General features: G+C 42.5%; 1 protein-coding gene across 5 annotated transcripts in view; it reads left to right on the top strand.

The window, feature by feature from the left end:
- The window catches only part of BMPER (BMP binding endothelial regulator), a 249,561-nt gene that overhangs the window by 117,250 nt on the left and 109,264 nt on the right, over positions 1 to 23,047 (top strand). For all 5 annotated transcript variants that reach the window (XM_059074085.2, XM_067042364.1, XM_067042362.1 and 2 more), the window contains 2 exons: positions 14,931 to 15,030; positions 20,542 to 20,651. In XM_059074085.2, the coding sequence (XP_058930068.1) occupies positions 14,931 to 15,030; positions 20,542 to 20,651 (210 nt within the window). The remainder of the gene's footprint in view (positions 1 to 14,930; positions 15,031 to 20,541; positions 20,652 to 23,047) is intronic.

The following is a 23,047-nucleotide window of genomic DNA, read 5'->3' as shown; positions in this document are numbered from 1 at the left end:
ATCTCCTATATTCTCCTTGTTGGCTATTCATATGAATTACAGGATAAGAGAAGACCTGAAATAAAAAATCCTATTTAACTTTGTTTAACACAACCTTACTCATTTCTTGGCAGGAGTCTCGAGTCATAGAACCCCCAGTTAACCTCTTATGAAACAGGATTCCACAAAGTACTAGTTTAGGAAATGGTATAGGAGATAATTGAATATCAATTACCTTGATACTTTTGATGGAGAGATTTGGCCAATCCAGAAAATCCTTCCAGTGGTCTGAAAGAAGGCTGAGGTAAATGTTGGCGTGTGTTGGTAAGGAATTGCCATTGTCTTCCACATCTGGCTAACTCCTTCTTTGGAAAGATGGACAGCCAGCTGGGGGTATGACACTTTGCCTGCAGGATTCAGTGTGCTAGAAATCACAGCCAATTCTTTTATTCTTCCCTCTAGACCTCAGATGGATTGTGGTTATGGCGCCCATCAATGCTGTTTTTTACAGGAAAAGCATTTTTTAAATGGTTGTACAGTGACCTACTATATCTGTGGGGTTGCCTCACGTATTCGTAGGGAACACCAGCCTGTGTGTGATCATGGAGCAAGGGAGCGTGCCAGCATGTATTACCTTCTAGAGGGAGATGAAATGATTATCCCTACCAACCCCCAAACACACCCCTCCTTAGGAAAACAAACATTTGCAAGTTTATTTTATAAAATCCACACAGAACTTATATAAATACATTGTGACAGCGGCTGTCACACTGCATATATCAAGAAAGTGCTTTGAAATTTTATGCAAATACATGGGCGATGCATACACTACTGTGCACCCCAAAGACTACTCCATGTGTTCCTGGTGCCAAGGAAAACACAAATGTTCTCCAACTAATTGAGAGGAAAAGTCACTGCAGCCCTGTACCTTTCACAGCCCTGTTCTCTGGGCCAGTGAAACATACTTTGAATGGCTAATCCTAAAGAGAGCAGGGTAGGGTTGAGGGTGCCGAAGGTTCTTTTTTTTTTTTTTTTTTTTTTTTTTTTTTTTTTTTTGCGGTACGCGGGCCTCTCACTATTGTGGCCTCTCCCTTCGTGGAGCACAGGCTCCAGATGTGCAGGCCCAGCCGCCATGGCTCACGGGCCCAGCTGCTCCGCGGCATGTGGGATCCTCCCGGACCGGGGCACAAACCCGCATCCCCTGCATCAGCAGCAGGCGGGCTCGCAACCACTGTGCCACCAGGCAAGCCCCGAAGGTTCCTCTTTATCAGTAACTTTTATAGATTAAGTTCTGCGGGACACTTCAAGTACATTCACTCGTAAAATTTTCACAACAGCTTTGTAAGGAAAACGGCATTGTTTAGTAAATGCCATTCACTAAGTAACCAAGACTCAGATTAAATAAAGTGCCCAAGGTCACTCGTTTGTTAATTTATGCAGCTGGCTGGGATTTAAAATTAATTTGGGGCTTCCCTGGTGGCGCAGTGGTTGAGAATCCGCCTGCCGATGCAGGAGACACGGGTTCGTGCCCTGGTCCGGGAAGATCCCACATGCCGCGGAGCAACTAAACCCGTGAGCCATGGCCGCTAGGCCTGCGCGTCCGGAGCCTGTGCTCCGCAACGGGAGAGGCCACAACAGTGAGAGGCCCGCATACCGCAAAAAAAAAAAAAAAAAAAATTAATTTGACCCTATGTATTTGTAAGAACTAAGCATTTAATGAGCACTTATTTGTGTACCAGACACTGAGCTAAAACCTTTACCTCCATCTTCTTATTCCTTATATGAACTTGTGAGAGTGGGTACTGTTGTTTTTTTTCTAATTTACAGATGAAGAAATTGAAACTTAGAGAAGTAAAGTAAATTGAGTGCAAAGTAGTAAGGGATCAACCGGGGTGGGAGGGGGCCCTTAACCCCAGGATTTGTTCCTTTGAACCATGTGGGTTTCCAGCTTTCCTTCTAAATTTAGACTCTGGAAACTTCCCAGTGTTTGTACTGAGCTTAGGCACAGGGAGGCAGTGAAGGTTCATGCCTTCATGAACTAGGATTTCATAAACATTTAAAAAGTCATTATTTTCCCCCAGATTTTTGATTCATCACCCATTATCAGGAATTTGGTATCGTTTCCACATGCATGGATATTGTTAGCTCTACAACTCTAATAATAGATCAGATTTGGAGTTCTGAGAGACTATTTCGGTGCAAAGACCTCACATCTAAGTATTCCATGAAGGAAATGGCCTCTTCATTAGGGTTTGCAGTCTTTTTCCCCAAACATTGGGATACATGTGTATCTGAGGCTCTCCTCCTTCATTCCTGTTACCCTTTGGAGTTAGGAATGTTTGTGAAGAGAATCATTTAAAATTTTTGCTATGCACAGTTTTGGTGCAATACTGCTCCTTTCATTTACAAGTGTTAAGAACTTCTCTGTTTTTGAAAGTGAAACTTATTAGACCCTTTGAGGACTATGGATTTTATGGTTGCCCATAGCATATTTTATTAAATGAGGGCAACCATTTTCCAGGCAGAATTGATCCCAGAGAATGGGCCACTTGTGACTTCAAACAGTCTCCCCAGGAGGGTTTGCAAAAGAGGGAGTGAGACTTGAGCCTAAAGTCTACCTCAGGCTAAACCAGTTAGAAGGTCAAATGGATCATAGTCCTTGTCCTAAACCACTGGAAACATCTTCCCAGCACAAAACCACAAAATAGTCATTACACATGAGTGTATTTTTTTGCACACGATATATTTTAAGTAAAATGTATAACATAAATGTAAGTGTATTTTCCACCTTCGCAATTTTTGGAGGGGAGGTGGAAACATTTTGTTTTGGTGTCTCACTCACAGAGTCCCTGAACAGACCTTATCAGATAGTTACTTAGAACACATAAAAACCTTATCAGATAGTTACTTAGAACACATAAAATTTTATATCTTATCTAAAAATTAAGAGAAATCCTTCACTGCAAGGGCATTATCTATAATCTACACACTTGAGAACATGCCAGACACTCTTCAGATTAAAAATGTATTCAACCAATCTGAACTAGGAATGTTCTAATCATGAGTTGGTCATATAGTTTGAGCTACTTGTTTACATCAGTTCTCTGACCTTGGCATCCAAACTTTAGTAGTTGATGAAGCTCTTTATACATAGCATAGATCAATTTAAAAAGTGACCCTCTGGATTTCCTGGTCAAAAAAGAGCTGGATGTTCCACCTTCAGTATGTAAACTTTCACTTAATCTCCTTGTTTTCAAGACACTGTCATCATCCTCTAGTTGACCTGGTATAATAAAATGGTGGGCATTTCTTTTTTTATTTTTTTAATTTTTATTATTTTTAACATTTTATTTTTGGCTGCATGGGTCTTCGTTGCTGCTTGCGGGCCCCCTCCAGTTGCAGCGAACAGGGGCTACTCCTCATTGCGGTGCGCGGGCTTCCCACTGTGGTGGCCTCTCCCGTTGTGGAGCACTGGCTCTGGCACGTGGGCTTCAGTAGTTGTGGTACACGGGCCCAGTAGTTGTGGCTCGCAGGCTCCAGAGCACAGGCTCAGCAGTTGTGGCACATGGGCCTTGTTGCTCCGCGGCATGTGGGATCCTCCCGGACCATGGCTCGAACCTGTGTCCCCAGCACCGGCAGGCAGACTCTTAATCACTGCACCACCAAGGAAGTCCCTAAAATGGTCGGTATTTCTGAAACACTGCCTCCCTGAGTCTTGGACATTTACCCCTCAAATATTCCTCTTCAGTACTGGTCTTTAAAGAGAGCCCCTGTGTGTGTTCTGAGTTGCTTATCTCTGGTCCACTCATCGCTAAAGTCCTGACAGGTATTTTAAGTGGATCAGCCTTCCCCTGATTTCCAATCAAAGGTGGCCTTCCACTCTTCTGCCATTAGCTTCATAGGAACCATGGAAACTGTCCTTGGTTTTCAGTGAAGCATTTAAGGTAGTTCCAGCAAGCCCCTGAACTTCTGTCCTAGCTATTGCCTGAACTGCTGTCTTTTCTGTATCATTTTCTGAAATAAGGTACTAAGTGTGTTGCTCAGGTAGAACTTTTTTTTCATTCCTTTTACTAGGGTTAAGGATTTGACCTGTCCCATCTATTGTTCTTCATCCTTCTGAGATTAAAAACCTCAGGGGTTGCTAGGCATATTGTCCTATTGTTATAGAGCTGCTGTCTACTCAGACCTCATACATGAACTGGTAAACTGTTCACCCAGCTGCTGCCTCTCTGAGGTACCTGCTCTCTTCCAGCTTCTCTGAAGCATGTTCTGGCCAGGACTACAAGACAATGCTTCTGAACGTCGCCCAAGATTACTCCAGGAGAATCTTGATTTAACATAACTCATTGTTTCTACAAGAGGCCAAACACTTCCTCTTTCTGCCTGGCCAATATATGAGTCCATTTGCCAGAGACTATACCTATGCTTTGTCTATAGGTGCTATTTGATACTAGATATTGTTCACACTGATCATCTTTCTAGGAAGATGGCCAGTAATAGAGGAAATATCTCTTTTCTGTGCTGGACAAGATTCCATCTCCTCCCATGTCTGTCTGCCATTGTCCCCTCTGTTTGGTATTGCCACCATTTTTCCAGGCACTTTGATTCTCAGCCTGGCATAGATACTGCTTACCCCCTCTTGAATTACACAATACCACTAATATCCTGGAGGCCTCAAACAACAAGCAGCGTGGAGAGGAAGTGGGAAAGAAGGACCAATTCCATTTTCCTTTTTGTGTGTTTTACGCAATTATAGGAATCCCAAATCAGTGGGCCTGTACTTGAATATTTCACCATTCTTTTAGGCTTTACTTTCAGCATCTTTCTTCCCCAGGACCAACATGGACATCCATGGCAGTGGACTTGGGATGATTTGAGTGACAGATGCCAAGCTATGTTTACAGTAATACCTTCCTTCTGTAACTAGGCTCAGTAACTAGGGGATTCTGCTGTGCTGCATCTCTTCCTCCCTTAAGATGGGGTTTGCTCTCACAAGAAGACAAACAGGTGAACCTCTCTCTTTCACTGGGCTTGCCCAAACATGTCAGAACACGAGCTGGGAGCCCTCCACCACAGCTGTTTCCAACAGCTTGTACCCTTCTTTTCCTTTGATCATATTGGGCCTAGATTACTGTTATCCCAAAAGCTTGCCAAGATTGAGTTACAGCCTGAGTGTCTCAAAACACAAACTTAGAATTGGTTGACAAGACCAGTACCCGGGGGGCATCACTAGTTTGAATGAATAGTTCCAGGAACCTCTAGTCTCCCTGGACAGTGTCCCCTGGTGGAGGCTGGAGTGTTTATTGGACTCCATGATTATTGTACTCATGGCATTTTAGATTTTGTTAGAATTTTAGGGAATTGTCACTCGATACAAAGTAGAGAACTGCACATAGTAATGTATGTTGAATGGAGATTCTGAAAATTTTCATTTAAAGACCACAGTGTCTAACATTACAGAAACTCAAATGTGTGTTGCATGGATGAACAAAAGGCAAAATGCTGTGCCTCATCAGTTGCTATTCAGAAATTAAAACAAAGTTTAAATGTAATCTTATTTTTCTGTAGTGTGTTCAGTCATAGTATATTTATGAAATATCTCAAAGACTTCTAAGTCTCATTTTGTCAATACAATAAGGGGATCCAGATTTATCTTAATTAAGATTAGTTTATTTCAAGGCAACAGATATTTTGGGGCTTTAGGAAACATTACTGGAGCACAAACGTTTTTGAGTTATTCCAGTTTTAACTGTCAACCCAACAAGTAGGTGTTTAACTGAAAACCAAACACTTCTGACGTTACTGTGGTCTCGTTGTGGAGCTGGGAAGACAGAAGTACTTGAGAAAGACAGAAGAAAGATGAACATAGCTTCTGCCCTCAGTGAACTCTCAACCCAGTTTGGGCAAATGATGCCGAAATCCAAACGAAAGACTGTGGAAACAAAATAAAACAATATACGAAGCATGTGGTATCCATAAAGTACTTCTGGTGGCCAAAACTTAAAGGTCAACAGAAAGGTTTTAGAGGAGCAGTCCATCAGCAATGCTTGGGTTTCTGTCTGTGGGTCAGTATTTCTAGAGACGCTTGCGTCTATCAAAGGCTTTCGTATGGCTTCCTCCTTAGTGCATATCCAGCTTTGCTGCGGTGTAGACAGCCTGGGGAACATGAAAAATGCCCTTTCTCCTGCACAATGGTGTTATTTCCTTCCTTTCAGGAATGGCTCATAACTCACAGGAGGTGTGAGTTCTGAATGATCGTGCTTTTCATCTCCCTGGAATTGGGCCAGACTGTAGATAAAGCGTTTGATGTGTCAGCAGTAGGCTTGTAACAGCTTTGACTACCTACATGATGATGAAAGGTTGAACTTTGATAAAAATGGCAAGAAAAGGAAAAGGGCTTGTTTTCTTTCTTTCTTTTGCTGTTTTTTTTTTTTTTTTTTCCCTTTGGACGGCAGTTGAGAAATGTCCTACCGGGGTGGTCTGGGAGGTCTCTGGGAATCTGAAACATCAGGAGGGTGTTCTCCTGTGGATTTGTTTGTTTATTGATTGATTGTTTCAGAGAGGGAACCCCCATGCTTGCCAATAAGGCAGGGCCAGATTCTCAGGGCCCTTATCAGCAAGTCCTACCTCTTTGCTCACTGAGCCCTGGAAAGAGGCATCACATCCTTCAGGGCAGATCACTTCTGCTCCAACTGTCCCTCAGCCTTCAGTACCTACCTGCAGACACCAAACGAACCAAGGCTGGCAAATCTGCTCTAATTCCCAGTGCTTTCTTTCCTTTCCCCTCATGTTTCGGGGCATTTGCTCAGAGATCTCAGTCCTCTACGGTGGTCTTATCTTCCTGCTTCTGTAATCGACAAAGAAAGGAGTAAAATATTTGTGGCAACCTCCAACCAGTTGGAATTTGCCTCTAACAGTATCCCAGTCTTACCAGTGATTTGTGTGTCTGCCTGTGTGGAAAGCTGCGTTTGGGGAAGAGGAAGAAGTTTGAAATTTTCTTCTTCAAAGCAGAAACATTAAAAACAAACAAACAAACAAAAAAAAAAGCCCTGCCATTCAGCCAAGTGACAAGAAAGAGCTAAGAACAAGGACTCAAAGAGGAAAACATGAATTTTACCTTTAAATATGAGGCTTAGGCAAACACAAAACGGAAACCCCCTTTGAAAACGGTGTTAGTGAAGAAATAATAAACACATTTACATCACCTGTTTATTTATGACTCTAATATTTATTTCACAAAATTATGACCTTTGACTCTGCCTCCGTGGGCCCTGGAAGTCCACAGCTGTCTCCACAGCTGGGCTGGGCCTGCTTACCTGGGCAGCTGCTGAAAATAAGCCTTGAGCTGGCAGCAGGGGCGGCCTGGCTGTGGTACCACACAACCCACCACCCCCGCCCAGCTGAGGCCATGCAGAAGTTTCTCTGTAATTCCCTGCAGGTATCTCTGAATAGGATGAACACAGTCAAACTCTCTGGGAGTCATCTGTCTGGCCATCAGAGGACACTCAAGTTCCTGCAGGGCTCACTGGCATGGGCCAGAGGGTGACATGTCATACAGTTTGGTGGGAACTTCAATTTAAGGGGCCTGAAGGGAACTGTTGGCAAACAGGGTGGGTGTCCTCCTTCCTTAACACCCAAGAAGTTGCTTCTGAAGATGTCCAGCAGCACTTACGATCGCGGCCTGTGACAATAAGGAGAGAGCGAGTAAGGTGAGAAAATCAAATTGTGTGGATTGAATGCCGCCTCCTGAAAGGTAGAATGAAATAACTAGAGATGAGCATATAGGAAGAAGAACAAACAGGAAGTGACGAACTTGTTCAGTTCAGCAATCATACGACCGGGGTTTAAACTGAGATTCTTGGCTATCTTTTCCTTTTTGAAAAACAGGGGAAAAACTGGCTTGTTCAGTGAGGGAAAGGCTGATAGAACAGGTTATTATAGTGTGTTGTAATGGCATTAGACCTGAAATATTACATCTGGGACTGTACAGTGAAATTAAATGTCATTTCTTTAATAATAATTTTGTTAGGCAAAATAAAGGCTCCCTGACTGCCAAGATGTCCACATCCTAATCCCCCAAACCTGTGACTGTCACATTATGTGGCAAAAGGGATTTTGCAGATATGATTAAGTTAAGGATTTTGAGATGGGGAGGTTATCCTGGATTATCTGGATGGGCCCTTTTTACAGGTGTCCTTATAAAAGGGAAGCAGGAGGGTCAGAGTCAAAGGAGATGTGGTAACGGAAGCAAGGGCCAGGGTCAGAGAGAGATTTGAAGATGCTACACTGACAGCTTTGGTGATGGAGAAAGGAGGCCATGAGCCAAGGAAGGCAGGCAGCGCCTAGAAGCCAGAAGAGAAGAGGAAACAGATTCTTCCCTAGAGTCTATAGACGGAATGCAACCCTGCCGGCGCTTTGATTTTAGCCCAGTGAAATTGATTTCAGACTTCTGAGCTCCAGAATTGTGAGATTATAAATGTGTGCTGTTTTAAGTCACTAAGTCTATGTGGTAATTTGTTACAGCAGCAATAGGAAACCAAAACAACAATATGAACAACAATACAATTGGACTTAGAAACATTAATTGATGGGAAAAATAAAAGGAATTTGGCTCAGGCTGATTCTTAAAGCAGGTCTTGATTTTCTGACTGTGAAGGAAAAAAAAGCTTTTTGTTTTTAAAAGCCCAGTGGGCACTTCTCAGGGGTCATTGTTTGCACAAGATTTTCATGGGACAAAATAAATATCTTGGCCAAGCTTTGCTGACATATCCTTGACTCTCTGTGTAGAATCGAAGTTGAGTTTTGTTTTATGACTTTGAAACAAAAACCCATGCATAGCATAATATTCAGCTTCTGCGGGTAGAGCGTCTCCAGGATCCACACAGATGGTGATGATAAAGGCTGAGTCGGACTCAGCACAGATGCCTTGGAGAAGCACAGTTCAATCCCACCCATCGCAGTCACCCATTCCTTCCCTCCTGCCCTCTTCCTCCACAAGCCTGAATAAAAGTGGCCTTCAGCTACCAGAGAGGTGAAATGGAGCCCGATTCTTCTCTCAGAGAGAACTCCTCCACCTGAAAAATGTTCTCCATCATTCAGAACACATGTCTTGATCACGTTATAAGCTATGATGTGCACTAGCTGCTGGAGAAACTCAAGAGAAATAAGCCTTAATCGCTGCTTGCTGGAAGCTCCTGTTAGTGAGGCATTTGCAAAATGCAGTGCCTTGGACAGCAGCATCCAACTCAGCTGGGAAAGTTATTAAAAATGCAGATTCCTGGACTGTGGCTTGCAAAAACATTGGGCTAGTGCGGTGGTTCTCAACTGGAATTGATTTTGTCCACCAGGGACATTTGGTAGAGTCTGAAGACGTTCCCGTTTATAACAACCAGGGGATGAAGGGAGATACTGGCATCTAGTGAATAGAGGCCAGGCATGTTGCTAAACATCCTACAATGCACACAATGGCCTCCTGAAACAAAGACTTATCTGACTCAAAACATCAATAATGCCAAAGTTGAAAAGCCATAGTCTAGTGGGTAAAAGTCTCACAACCTCCCACACAAATTATTATGCCATGTGGTGTATACATACATGCCTATGTAGTGTGTGTGTATCTATATATACCTTTCTCTTTCTCTCTCTCTCTCCCATTGTGGGCTATAGTGGGCTTATCACTCACTATAATTTGCAGGTGACATCTCTGCCTTTGTCCACTCTACTTCTGCTCCCTTAGCCTCACAGCTCTCCTGCTGCCTCTTTTCTGCTTGGATTTCCTGTTCTGCACTGGCCAAGAACAGGGGAAGCCAAATACCAAGTCCTTTACCCCTGGAGTAATTGTCATGCTCTGCAACTTTACCAAAATAAATTTCCAGGTTGAAGAGAGGCATGGATAAGGACATCCATTTCTTTGGGGAAAGATTTTTGACCTAACTTACCTAATTCAGAGTTGGTGCTCTGCTCGCAAGTCAGCTTTATACCACTGGCTATTATGATGTAAGAATTATGGGTCACACATGAACTCTTTGCACCCAAGATGTATTTCTCCCCTACACTAACCCCTCCAGTTTTTCTCTCCCGTTTTCCCCATGTTTATCTAGAATCAATGGAGAAGTCCATTTTCTTCAAGCAATTGCACATTGGGAAAAAAACTGCTCCAGAATGTGGTTGAGTGTAGCTGATTGGTTGTAACCGGTTAGCAATGCACTGCTGTGCTTCCCCCCACCTCGCATTAGGGGCCCACACTCTGTTTCCTGGTCAAGGGATGAGTGCCATGTCACATGCTACAGAAAGGTTTCCAGCCCCCAATTCTCAGCAGGCCTCAGGGATGGGAGAAGCATCCTGCATGCACATGGCTGTGGTTTTTTGTTTTTTTTTTTTTTCTTTTTGCGGTACGCGGGCCTCTCACTGTTGTGGCCTCCCCCGTTGCGGAGCACAGGCTCCGGACGCGCAGGCCCAGCGGCCACGGCTCACGGGCCCAGCCGCTCCGCGGCACGTGGGATCCTCCTGGACCGGGGAAGGAACTCGTGTGCCCTGAATTGGCAGGCGGACTCTCAACCACTGCGCCACCAAGGAAGCCCTGGCTGTGGTTTTATCATCTTGCACTCATCACTATATTCAGGAAGATAGATTTTTAAAAAATTTTTATTATGCAACAGAACTCTTGCTCTAGGGTAAACTTTGACACAGAGCAATTGTGTTCTTGACTAAATCAGCTAAAACAAAAATAAGAAAATAGACCTGGAACAAGTTTCATGTCCTTCTTTTAAAAACGGCTACTTTCGGAGAAGCACTCACATATGTAATTAGAACAAAGGACCACTTATAAAGAACAAACTTGCCTTCTCAAGGAATGGCAAATGGTGAAAATAGTAACTCACCAGTATGGTGGAAGTTCCTAGCTTGCCTTTTCTTGTTGACCAGATGGGAATAGAGTCATTAGTGCCTATGCATTTTAACCATTTAGAAATTTTCAAACATTTGACAAAAATACATGGGATACTAGGAATCCTACCAGCTTTACAAATTGAAGTTGAGTGTTGCTTTTTGAAGTATCAGCACCAACATTTAATTGGTACCCAAAATATTCAAAACCCAAGGAGATACAAAGGTAAGGGGATGCAGACAGCCCTGAACTCTGCCATCTGATCAGCACCCTGTAGTTAAAGTGCTCTGAAAAATTCATCTGGATTCTGGAGCTCATTCTGTGTGGAGGCTCTTCCTTTCATTCAATGAATTTTTACTGAGATGCTTCCTTGAGCCCATTACTCTCTTGAAGGATATTAGGCTCAAAGGACTGGTTCCTGCCCATACCATAGTCTAGCTTAGAGGCAAAACCAATGTTGTCTCTCAGGGTTAAACGTTTATGTATGTATCAAAAATACAGGAGTACAGGTGAGAAAAGAAGAGGTATGAGAAGATGGAGGAGGTTACTGGGAAATGAAGGCATCTAGAAGACTTCACAGATGAGAAGAGGTGTGAAATCGACCTTGAGTGAAGCCCGATTTCCATAGGGGTTCATGATGGGGGGAGAGAGGGAAAGAAGCATGTAGAAAGAAGATAGAAGGCATAAGATGTGCTTGGGGACAAGAAAGAAACAAAATACACAGGAACCCTCTCTTTCCTCCCTCTCTCTGTGGGAGGAAAGGAGATGGGAGAGAAGATTATGGGGTATCTTGACAAAGTAGCTTAACTGCAGTAACAAAGAACTAATGCAAGTGCGTGTTTTAACACAATACAATTTATTTCTTGCTCATTTAACAGTTCCTTGCACGTGTTTGGTGGGTAGATTTCCATATGGTGACTCAGAGAAGCAGGCTCTTTCACTTTGTTGCAAGGTTCTTGCTGTTCCCACCATTCAGCTGACTCTCCTTCCAGTAGGGAAAGTGAGAGCTTGGTGCTTTGAATGGGAGAGATTTTTATGAGTCAGGCCTGGAAGTGTTCTACATTATTTCCATCTACCTCCCATTGACCACCCCTAGCTGCAAGGGAGTCTGAGGAATGTAGATGGGCTCTGTGTCAGGAGAAAAAGGATTCTACACACACATAGTCACTTCTACATTGACTTTTAGCTTAAGTGGGCTGAACTTCCTCCTGAATGCAGTGGTAAGTCATCCTCCACCTTAGCATGGGGGCACGCCCCATAAAGAATGATTTTTGTATGTTATATTCACTGCTGTATCCCCAACATATGGTAGAACTTGAATAAATCTTTGATCAAAGAATGAAACAATGGTTGGATGCTGGAAAGGAGTCCTGAGATATTGAACCTCCCAGGATGGTTTAGTGCAAGAGAGTTGAGGCAGGGAAGCCAATTAGAAAGTGATGGCGATAATCTGATAGAGCCTGAGTTAGTGCAGTTACAATAGGAATTAGTACATTTTTAGAACCAGGAATATTTACTTCTGCTATTTTAACTTTCTTAGTTTACAGCAAAGCCCCGGCTTATAGTTTAACCAGAGTCCCTGCTGAGTTGAAATCACAGAAGCAGGTTGTGAGCCGAAAGGGCCTGCGACTTTCTTTGGAGGTATTAATTGGAATGCAGCCTTGGGACTTGGGCTATGCTACAATACTGCAACCCAAACAAAATAAAACCTGACCAAACCAGCAAACCCAGATTGGAGTTCAAGTTACTTTAACAGACTCTTGGGAAACACAAACTGCAGTTGTATTATGTATGCAAAACTCGCCCTTTGACCTTATTGTAAGGAAAATTACTGGAGTACACACAGTCTTTGGCCAGGTTTCCAGTGTGTTGGACAAGTTAACGGCTATGCAATATTTTTCTTAAATTTTAATTTTAAAATATGCTTGAAAAATAGATGCTTATCCAACAAGAACAGAGAATATCCATGAAAAGAATACGTTCTCTGTGCACCTAAGAGAAGCTGACACCCAGGCAACCTCGTGTGGCCCGAGGCTTCATGATTTTAGGAAGTTGCTGGCAGATGAACTTCTTTGAAATTAAAAGCTAAAGAGAGCATTCTGTCCTCCCTCTAGATTTGACTTTTGTGGTTTATGTATAAACTGGGGCAGACCTCACAGTATGACCTAGACTCAGGTTATGCGCCTCTGAAGTCTGGTGAAAGGACAGACTTCAGGATTATGCAGAGTTGAGTGAGGAACCTCACTGAGAACAGCCAGGGATTCCTAGGAGATTTTTAGCGATTCTTGCTGATCTGGAAATAATGTAAAAACAACAGAAGAGCTTTTTGTGGTATTTTCGTGTGTTTTCTATTGGTTTGGGGAAGAAGCCAACATTAAAGTGGCTTAAAAATAATAAATATTTTAAAAGACATAACGTGCCCTACACTTTTCATCCATTCCTACCAAAAAATAAACTATCATAACGAAAATGGCAAGAACAGGAAGGGAAAGCAGAAACAACAGGCGACAGTGGTATGCTAGGATGGGAAGGACCCAGACGGCTAATGTCTGGTGTTAATACAGAAGGTGCTGGAGAAGGTGTGAGGAAACACCACGAGGGAATCTTTCCCTTGCGAGGCCCAGGACTCTTTGAAGCCTGAGCTCCTCATTTCCTGAGGTCTCTCGAGATAAAAATTCCAGGCTTGAGACAGTGGGTACTTTTTAGGGTCTACTAGCTTGGTTTCTAGCTCAAATCCTAGAGAAGCCAATTCGTTGAAATTCCATTTGCCTAGTGATCTATCTACCAAATTTACTGATTTTTCTAAAGAAAAAAACCTTAATTTTTCCCAAATTTGATAGCAATTCATATTGCACAGGATAGTTTTTACACAAGCCTTGCAAAGTTATTGGATGTAAATTGACTGGAAAGCACTTTTTTTTTTTTTTTTCCTGCGCCAGCTTTCTGAAGATTCAGTTACAAGTTGCTGAGGCTGGAAAAACAGGTGTCCCTGCTGAGGGATAGGAAAGGGGGAGTCGGTATGCTCATCTTCACATCCTGGAGAGGCGAGAGATGCTGACGGGCAGAGAAGGAGGGATGCTGAGGAAGAGAAGAAAGGAATGGGTGTCAGAGGTGATAGATGCTGGAGGACAGAAAGGGTCAAGGATGAGGGGCAGGGAAAGATGTGAAGGCTCTAGAACATCTTCCAAGGCTGCTGAAGCTCTGCCAGTCCTTCTAATACCGATAATCATAAACCGTCTACTTACTTAATCGAAACAGGTTTGGTCAGCTGGGTGACTTCGGTGGGATGGTTCTTCCGAACACTGGCTTTCAGTATATCCGTTTTCAGCAGATTGGCTAACTTCCCCAAATCTGAGCCTTGCTGAGCCACTCTAGCAACACCTTTAAGGTGTGACCAAAAGGGAAGACTTCATGGAGGAAGCTGTCAGCAGGACACATCTCAGTAAAACCCCAATAGTTGCTTTGTTGCATTGGGCTTGGAAAGAGAGCCCAACTTGTTTGGGTTTGCCCGAGACTTCCCTGGTTTTAGTATTGAAAGCCTCAAATCTCAGGCAAACTGAGATGGTTGGCTGGTCTTAAGAGGGAAAAAGATAAAGAGAGGTGGTGGTGACTGGGGAGAGGTGATGCTGTAACCATCTCTTTAGGGGTGGTTGGTCTTCTCACGGGTATCCTTCGTGGGGCTTACAGGGAAGATCAAAGGATGCCTGGGGGGCTTCCCTGGTGGCGCAGTGGTTGAGAATCCGCCTGCCGATGCAGGAGACACGGGTTCGTGCCCCGGTCCGGGAAGATCCCACATGCCGCGGAGCAACTAAGCCCGTGAGCCATGGCCGCTAGGCCTGCGCGTCCGGAGCCTGTGCTCCGCAGCGGGAGAGGCCACCGCAGTGAGAGGCCCGCATACCGCAAAAAAAAAAAAGGATGCCTGGGGACAATTGCACAGATCTGAGCAGTCACCCCAGCGACCCAGCACCAGGAAAGGCCTAGGTTTGTTCCAGATGTCTTGGTTAGACAATATATATATGCAAGTACTTTTCTAAATGTGCTTTTTTTCTCTTTCTCTTTTCTTCAGGGAGGCAGGACACAGTGCGTGAGAGAAGTCTGTCCCATTCTCTCCTGTCCTCGGCACCTTAGCCACATTCCCCCAGGACAGTGCTGCCCCAAATGTTTGGGTGAGTGACTGTTTTCAGGTCAGAGAACAATGTAATTTATTCTTGGAGTTTCTGCTGAGAGTTGTCATCCACTTTGCTATCTTGAGGTTCTCAAGTTGTGCTATTTTGCGGCTCCTTACAGACGATGCCTTCTTCTGATTACCCAAGTGTAAGGTGTATACAGAGTTTGTCTCTCTTCTGGGCCTCCACAGAGCTTTCTTTTCTCTTGTCTTCCCACGTATCTGTAAACCCGGTATGCTAGACAACCTGGGATAATAGCCCCTTGTGGGGAGAACAGTATTGAAGAAACCATCTTTAATTGGACATATGATGATTAGTAGGAATATATTTTTGTGGGGAGAACAGTATTGGGAAATAATCTTTAACTGGGCATCTGACACTTAGTAGGAATGTATTTTAAAGGCATGTGAAGTAAACACACATGGAGGAATATAGCGTAATTGGGTTGGCCAAAAAGTTCGTTTGGTTTTTTCCATATGATGGCTCTAGTAGTGCTTAGTTGTCTTTTTTTTTTTTTTTTAACATCTTTATTGGAGTATAACTGTTTTACAGTAGTGTGTTCGTTTTTCCTTTACAACAAAGTGAATCAGTTATGCATATACATATGTTCCCATATCTCTTCCCGCTTAGTTGTCTTTAACTTCATTCGAAAAATTTTGTTAGATTGTATCGTGACAGCTGTCATATCAACGTGCATTAAAAAAAAACCTTATCAAAATTGGTGAATTTTTCTATAGCCATTTTAATATTGACGATGGAAGAAAAAAAGCAACATTTTTGGCATATTATGCTTTATTATTTCAAAAAAGATAAAAACACAACTGAAATGCAAAAAAAGATTGGTGCAGTGTATGGAGAAAGTGCTGTAACATGAACGTGTCAAAAGTGGTTTGTGAAGTTTTGTGCTGGAGATGTCTTGCTGGATGATGCTCCGTGGTAGGGTAGACCAGTTGAAGTTGATAGCAATCAAACTGAGAAACTGAGAACAATCATTGTTATACCATGTGGGAGATAGACGACATACTCAAAATATCCAAATCAAGCGCTGAAAATCATTTGCACCAGCTTGGTTATGTTCATCGCTTTGATGTTTGGGTTCCACATAAGGTAAGAGAAGAAAACCTTCTTGACTGTATTTCCGCATGCAATTCTCTACTTAAATGTAACAAAAATGTTCCATTTTTAAAACAAATTATGATGGGCAATGAAAAGTGGATACTGTACAATAATGTGGGATGGAAGAGATCATGGGGCAGTGAAATGAACCACCACCAACCACACCAAAGGCTGGTTTTCATCCAAAGAAGGTGATGAAGGTTATGTATATGGTGAGATTGGAAGGGAGTGCTCTATTATGAGCTACTTCCAGAAAACCCAACGATTAATTTCAACAAGTACTACTCCCAGTTAGACCAATTGAAAGCAGCACTCCGTGAAAAGCGTCTGGAATTAGTCAACAGAAAATGCATAACCTTCCATCAGGATAACGCAAGACCGCATGTTCTTTGATAACCAGGCAAAAACTGTTACAGCTTGGCTGGGAAGTTCTGATGCATCCACTGTATTCACCAGACATTGCATCTTCAGATTTTCATCTATCTCAGTCTTTACAAAATTCCCTTAATGGAAAAAATTTCAGTTCCCCGGAAGACACCTGGAACAGTTCTTTGCTCAAAAAGATAAAAAGTTTTGGGAAGACGGAATTATGAAGTTGCCTGAAAAATGGCAGAAGGTAGTGGAACAAAACGGTGAATACGTTGTTCAATAAAGTTCTTGGTGAAAATGAAAAATGTGTCTTTTATTTTTACTTAAAAACCGAAGGAACTTTTTGGCCAACTTTTAGAGGCAAAACCAAGCAGGAGGATAACATGCCCAAAACGAGAGGTCTGGAAGGGAATAATGAATAATAGTCAATAAAATAGGAGGATTAGCTATTTCTTTTTGAACAATTACTATGTGCTAGGCGCCACGTGAAAACACTGTATATACTTTTTCTCATTTAATTTTCTCAAGAGGCTGTGACGTACAGGTGCTAAGTATAGAATTCTGATGTGTAATATAGGTGCCATTCTTAGTTTTATTGCACCAAGAAGGAAGTAGATTCCTAGAAGGTAGCACAGCTAGTGAGCTATGAAGTTGACACCTGAACATGAGTCTCTGTGATTCTTGAGCCCACAGTTACTTTAACCTGCTGCCACTCAGCTTCCCTGGTGACATGGAGAGCAGCACGAATGTTACCAACTGAAAGGAGACAACCCATGATGGAGAGTCTCTAGAGAATGAGACTCTGGCTTTTGTTTAATCTTTATGTCAGCCTCTTCCATGTGATCCTTAGGTCCTTGAGTTAGTTGAGGTCAGACTCTTTAAGATTCAAATAAAAGTAGCTTGATCCATCACATGAATACAATAGAATATCCAGCATCCCCGCCAGAATCTCCAGGGATCCTTGGGGGATGGCTTATATTTTCTCTAGTCACCACTGGCTTTGTGTTTCTGCTTCTGCTGTTTTCTCTCTCTTTGTTCCCTTTCTCTTTCCTCTATTCTCTCCTCCTCCTCCTCCTTTTCCTCCCCCTCCCCCTTCCCTCCTCCTCTTCCTCCTCCTTCTTCTTCTTCATTTGTCCTTTCAGGGACAGCCCCCCTCTAGTCTTTTCACATTCTATCATTCTGTTGAGTCAAGGCTTGCATAGCAGATTTCACTGAAGGTTTACCTGAAGGTTTACCGTCAATGGGGATGATTACTTTTCAGGGAAGCACAGTGAATAAAATAAAATGAACTATTAAGCTCCCTTTGTTCTTAAAAGGTCTTAGCTATTTTGCCTTCAGGAAAATTTTACTGTTTGCCTCTTTTGTTTGGGCTCCAGTGTCCTTTCCTTACTGTCCACACTTTTTCCTTGAATACCTGTCTTTTCTTTTATAGCTTGCTTTCCCCAATTCCAAAACATCTGCTGATTTATTTTCCTCCTTCCCAGCTTATCATGGCCATACCTTGAAGCCTTATCTTTCTACAACCAAATCGGCAAATAAAAGTATCTTGTTAAACTAAGGCAGATTTCTCCTCTTTGGAGGATTCTGCTGCTAATTCTTCATCTGACAATGTTTGCCTTCCTGCTGTGTATACACACACACACACACACACACACACACACACACACACCCCTACTTTAAAAGTAAATACAAAGGTATTCTAAGAACAAAGCAGAATGAATTGTTTAGACATGGCTGACTAAAGGCTTTTCCACTGATTTGTGTGCTTCTTGGGTTGCCAGCGTGTTCTTGTGCCCCTGGGATAGAATTAGCCAGTTCACTGTTGTTGAAATTCTCATGCTGTAGGTCATGGTGGAAGCAGTGTCCTGTCTAAGTGGGAAAGTCATCACAGAGGATGTGTCGTTTGGGGCCTGGCCTTGAAGATAAGTAGGCTTGATTAATGCTTTGAAGCTGGTATCGTGGATATGCTGAGTCAAGTCAGAGGTTTCTCACATGAACAATGGCTGTTGTATTGAATGCAGATTTTTCTGTCTGTTCGTGGTCATAAGACAGACTACAAAAGGAACGTCAAGTCTTAGGAAACTCGAAAGTCATAATTCTTCCAAATGAGACCTTTTACAGTTGGGCTAAGCCCCAGCAGAACAATGTGGAAATGGCTTAAATTAGGCTGTGCATGGAGTCTCTGAACCATTCTTTTGAATGTTTTATCTTATTTTGAGCCATGATGACTTTTTAAAGTAAGATTGTATGTTTTTTGAAAGTAAAAAGAAACATACCCATACAACAGAAGACAGAAAGGAAAAAAAAGGGAAACACAGGGATGCTTACTAGATGCTAAAATCTTAGACTAATTAGACTTTTGGCTTGTTGGACACTGATTTGCTGTTCAATTCTCCCTTGACCAAGATTCATTCCCACAACATACCTCTGCCTTTTGTATGACAACATTCTTTTCCTCTCTTTTCTCATTTTCAACGATAGCCTCATCAGAAGTTTGTGTACACAGAGTACCCAGTGCACCTCTTATTTGTTTATTTGTTTTTGGCGTTGCTGAGCTGCATGCGGGATCTTAGTTCCCTGACCAGGGACTGAACCCATGTGTGCTCCCTGCAGTGGAAATGTGGAGTCTCAACCACTGGACCGCTGGGGAAGTCCCCCAGTACACCTCTTAGGGTGACACAGCCCAGGATCATATTTGAATTATACCACCTCTAATAATGATAACACGTATCATCTGCCACCTATTGGGTGTGTTTAACGAGTACCAGGCTCCGTGCTAAGGGCTTTACACCAATATTTTTAGGTAAAATTTACATCTTCTAGAGGGATAATTCAAGCCATTGGTCACATTTGTACAGGGGGATAAACTTGTTGAAGAGTCTTTTTGTTCAGCAGTCTACTAATGTATCAATCCACCAGTCCAACCATCTATAAAAGATAGGAAAAAGGCAAACCAGGTTATCACAATTTGAAAAAAATACTCAGTTGAAGCAGAACTATTTTTAATTCTTAAAAGACAGAAATATCTCTCTGATTTGAACAATTCTAATTCTGAGAATAGCATTTAGCATGTGCTTGTAGGTATTTCAGCATTTCATTGGGCCTCCTAATAAATAGAGATTGCTTTTAACCTTTTTACAGGAAGAGTGTGGGTATAAATCTGATGAGTGATGATGAATCTTTGACTTCTCAACTTAGTCCTTAACTGAAGTAATATTTCAGGGATGTCTTATGAGATCCAGGGAGTAGAGACTCAAATACTGAAAGAAAGGAGGATATTGGATTGTACTCTTTATTCGGAGTTGCTTTTTTGGTCCTTTGGGTCACCAATCGAATCCTCACATCAGGGAAAACCAAGGTAATTCTACAAGCGGTGTGATGCCTGTGGAAGGTTGGACCCTGGGGGAGTTGGAGTCTGCCTCTATGTTCTCTTTGAGTTAGCGTCACCCTTTATGCCAACGGACTTATCATTTCTTCAACTGAGATGCTATCTCATTAGTTCTTTTTGCTCATCCTAGTCCTTCCTGGGATATCTTGACTTCTCCTGCCTCTTCCCTGCCAATACCCACTATCTGGATAATTTTATTTATTCTTTAAGATACAGGTCAGGCATCACATCCTCCAAGAAGACTTCTTTGTCCTCCCTGTCCCCACAGTTCCCAGATTAGCTTCTTTCCAGAGCTGACCATCTTGCTGTATTGAAATCATCTTTTGTGGGTTTATTTCCCCATTAGACTGAGCTCTATCAGGATAAGATGTCTTAGTCATCCTGCTTCACTATGATGAACTCATAATTTGTTGAACTTAAAGGATTCAGTGTGGAATCAAAGTCTCTTTAGCAAAAACTCTCTAAAGTCATGATTCCTGGGGATCCCCTGGGAACATCTGACCCAAGGCTCTGTTTTTGTGCACCAAAATAGCTGGTCTTGTGAGAATGTTTAACAATCCTGTGATGTAATTGCTGATGATGAAATGGGACATACCTGGCTTCTGTCTTGCTAACACTATGCCATTGCTTCCCTCTAGGTCAGAGGAAAGTATTTGACCTCCCGTTTGGAAGCTGCCTCTTTCACAGTGATGTTTATGACAATGGATCCTCTTTTCTCTATGATAACTGCACTGCATGTACCTGCAGGGTAAGGTGGTTCTGGGGGCTGTGGTCCAACACTGATAGCATTTTTGGTTTTTAGTGTTAACATAACCAAACATGATAATGTGATATTTATGGGAAGGAGGCATTATTGATGTCACTTTATGAGTAAAATCATACTTCAAAGGTCACAAGAATGTTCAAACATAGGACCCAAATTACAGCTCACTGTCATCTTCTCAGGACCAATAAGTTAGCTCCTGGTGGTGAGAATTAAACTCTTAGCGGCTGTCCTTCCTGAAGGACTTTCTAAAAAATCAGACAAATGCAAGTGGCAATGTTCTCTGCTCTAAATATTCAAGATGAATTCTCTGATACACCTGGCAATAAAAATGGCTTTAATCACATTCAAGAGAGAAGAAAAGCATGGATCCCCAGTTTATCATAAAAATAAACCTGGTAGCTTGGGAGAAGAGTATTTATGTGTTGTTCATTGTACCATTTCTTACTTGAGTCATTGCACACTTTTCTCAAAAGGCAACCACAAGTCTGGTGACTGGTAAAGAAAGAATTCCACAGCTTCAGAACTTTAAAGGGATACATATCACACGTTTCTAGACTATGTTTATGTGGTGATTTATTTCTGAAATATCATTTATATGGAGGACTTTAGGATCATTCATTAGTGAGTTAACCCAAACATCTATGCAACACGAGTTTAGAATAATTCATTTTGGTGGTGATAGTTGCTGTTTTGTTTTTAATAGCCAGAGGGCTATAGAGGGAAAGAGGAGCTTTTCTCAATGTCAACTATGAGTCACAGTAGCTGGGATTAGAGTTCAGAAGTTCCTGATTACTCGAGGCATGCTTTGTTAAGTAGCATGCACTCCTTCAGGGAGGTGGCCCAGTAAGGTCTGAACTGTCTGTTCCCTGGCACTGAACACTGAGTAATTCTGAAGCCCGGGAATACCTTCCTGAGGCTCTGTCCTCTCTTCCGTGGTTTGTATTATCCTGTGCTAAACATATAGCCACTCCTTCCGCCTTGGCCTCCATCCTCAGGACTTCTCTTTCTCTCCAGGAATTTCACAGGTTATAGCTTCCTCTTGGGGATACTGAGCCTTTGATGAAACACATCACATTTCCAATTCTCTTGATTACAGGAAAGCCAAGCATCCCAGGAATGGAAATTAGTTATGCTTGCAATATTTTGGGTCTCATTCTATTTTTGGTCTTTTTTTTTTGCAGACAATTTTTTAAAAAAAATAAATTCATTATTTATTTAGTTTTGGGTCTTCGTTGCTGTGCGTGGGCTTTCTCTAGTTGCAGCGAGCAGGGGCTACTCTTCGTTGTGGTGCACGGGCTCCTCATTGCGGTGGCTTTTCTTGTTGCGGAGCATGGGCTCTAGGTACGTGGGCTTCAGTAGTTGTGGCACGCGGGCTCTAGAGCGCAGGCTCAGTAGTTGTGGCACACGGGCTTAGTTGCTCCACAGCATGTGAGATCTTCCCAGCCCATGGCTCAAACCCGTGTCCCCTGTATTGGCAGGTGGATTCTTAACCACTGCACCACCAGGGAAGTCCCTTGGGTCTCATTCTTTAAGAGATTCTTTGAGAGATGATTAGGCAATATGTCCCAGTACTCAAAAGAAGTGTAACCATTCCTTCAAGATGTTTGTATCAGAGTATGAGTTCACGGTCATTTCTGTGAAATTGGATGTTTGAAGAATCAGGCTGCAATCATTTGGGATGATCAGTATTGTTTTTTATCTGTTTAGAGCTTTCCTCTCCGGCATCCCCATCCAATGCCATGGCGGGTACAGGAAATAGTTCTCTGAACACAGTATGGTTTCAGGTCTCCATGCCTTTAAATTTAAGGATTCTTCTGCCTGCTGTGTCCTCATCTTCTTTAAATTTGATTAGCAAACTCGTCTTCATCCACAGCAGCCTATCTCAGGTGTCACCTCCTTTAGTGAGGCTTTCCTGACCCACCTAGATTGGTAATTGTTCCATCTTCTCTACTACCCCTACACCTTTACTAGTTCTGTTTACCATGTTATACTGCAGTCTTTGTTCAGATGGTTATCTCTCCTCTTCGTGAGTTCCTTGAAGACAGGAGCACATCCATCCATCTCTGTATTCTCATTGCTTAACCCAGTGCCAGGCAATGATCTAATGGATACTATGTGTGTGTGTGGGGGGGTGTATTTAATGAAAGTTGGGAAATCTACCATGAAGTTCTGCATTATTTGAGAGCTAGTGAGTGCCCTTGTTTTTCAAACTTGAAATCAAGACATACAGTTTGACAAAGGATTTTTTTTTCCAATTTATGAGTTGACTTATAATAATTTCTATGTGCCAGGTACTGTGCCAAGTACTTTACATATTTCATTTAAACTGAACAATAAACCTGAGAAGTAGGTATTGTCATCTCCATTTTGAAGATGAG

This window comes from Kogia breviceps, chromosome 9 (genome assembly GCF_026419965.1).
Source record: "Kogia breviceps isolate mKogBre1 chromosome 9, mKogBre1 haplotype 1, whole genome shotgun sequence".
NCBI classification, from domain to species: Eukaryota; Metazoa; Chordata; class Mammalia; order Artiodactyla; family Physeteridae; genus Kogia; species Kogia breviceps.
Note: the sequence above shows the minus strand (reverse complement) of the source record. Positions and strands in the feature narration are given on the sequence as shown.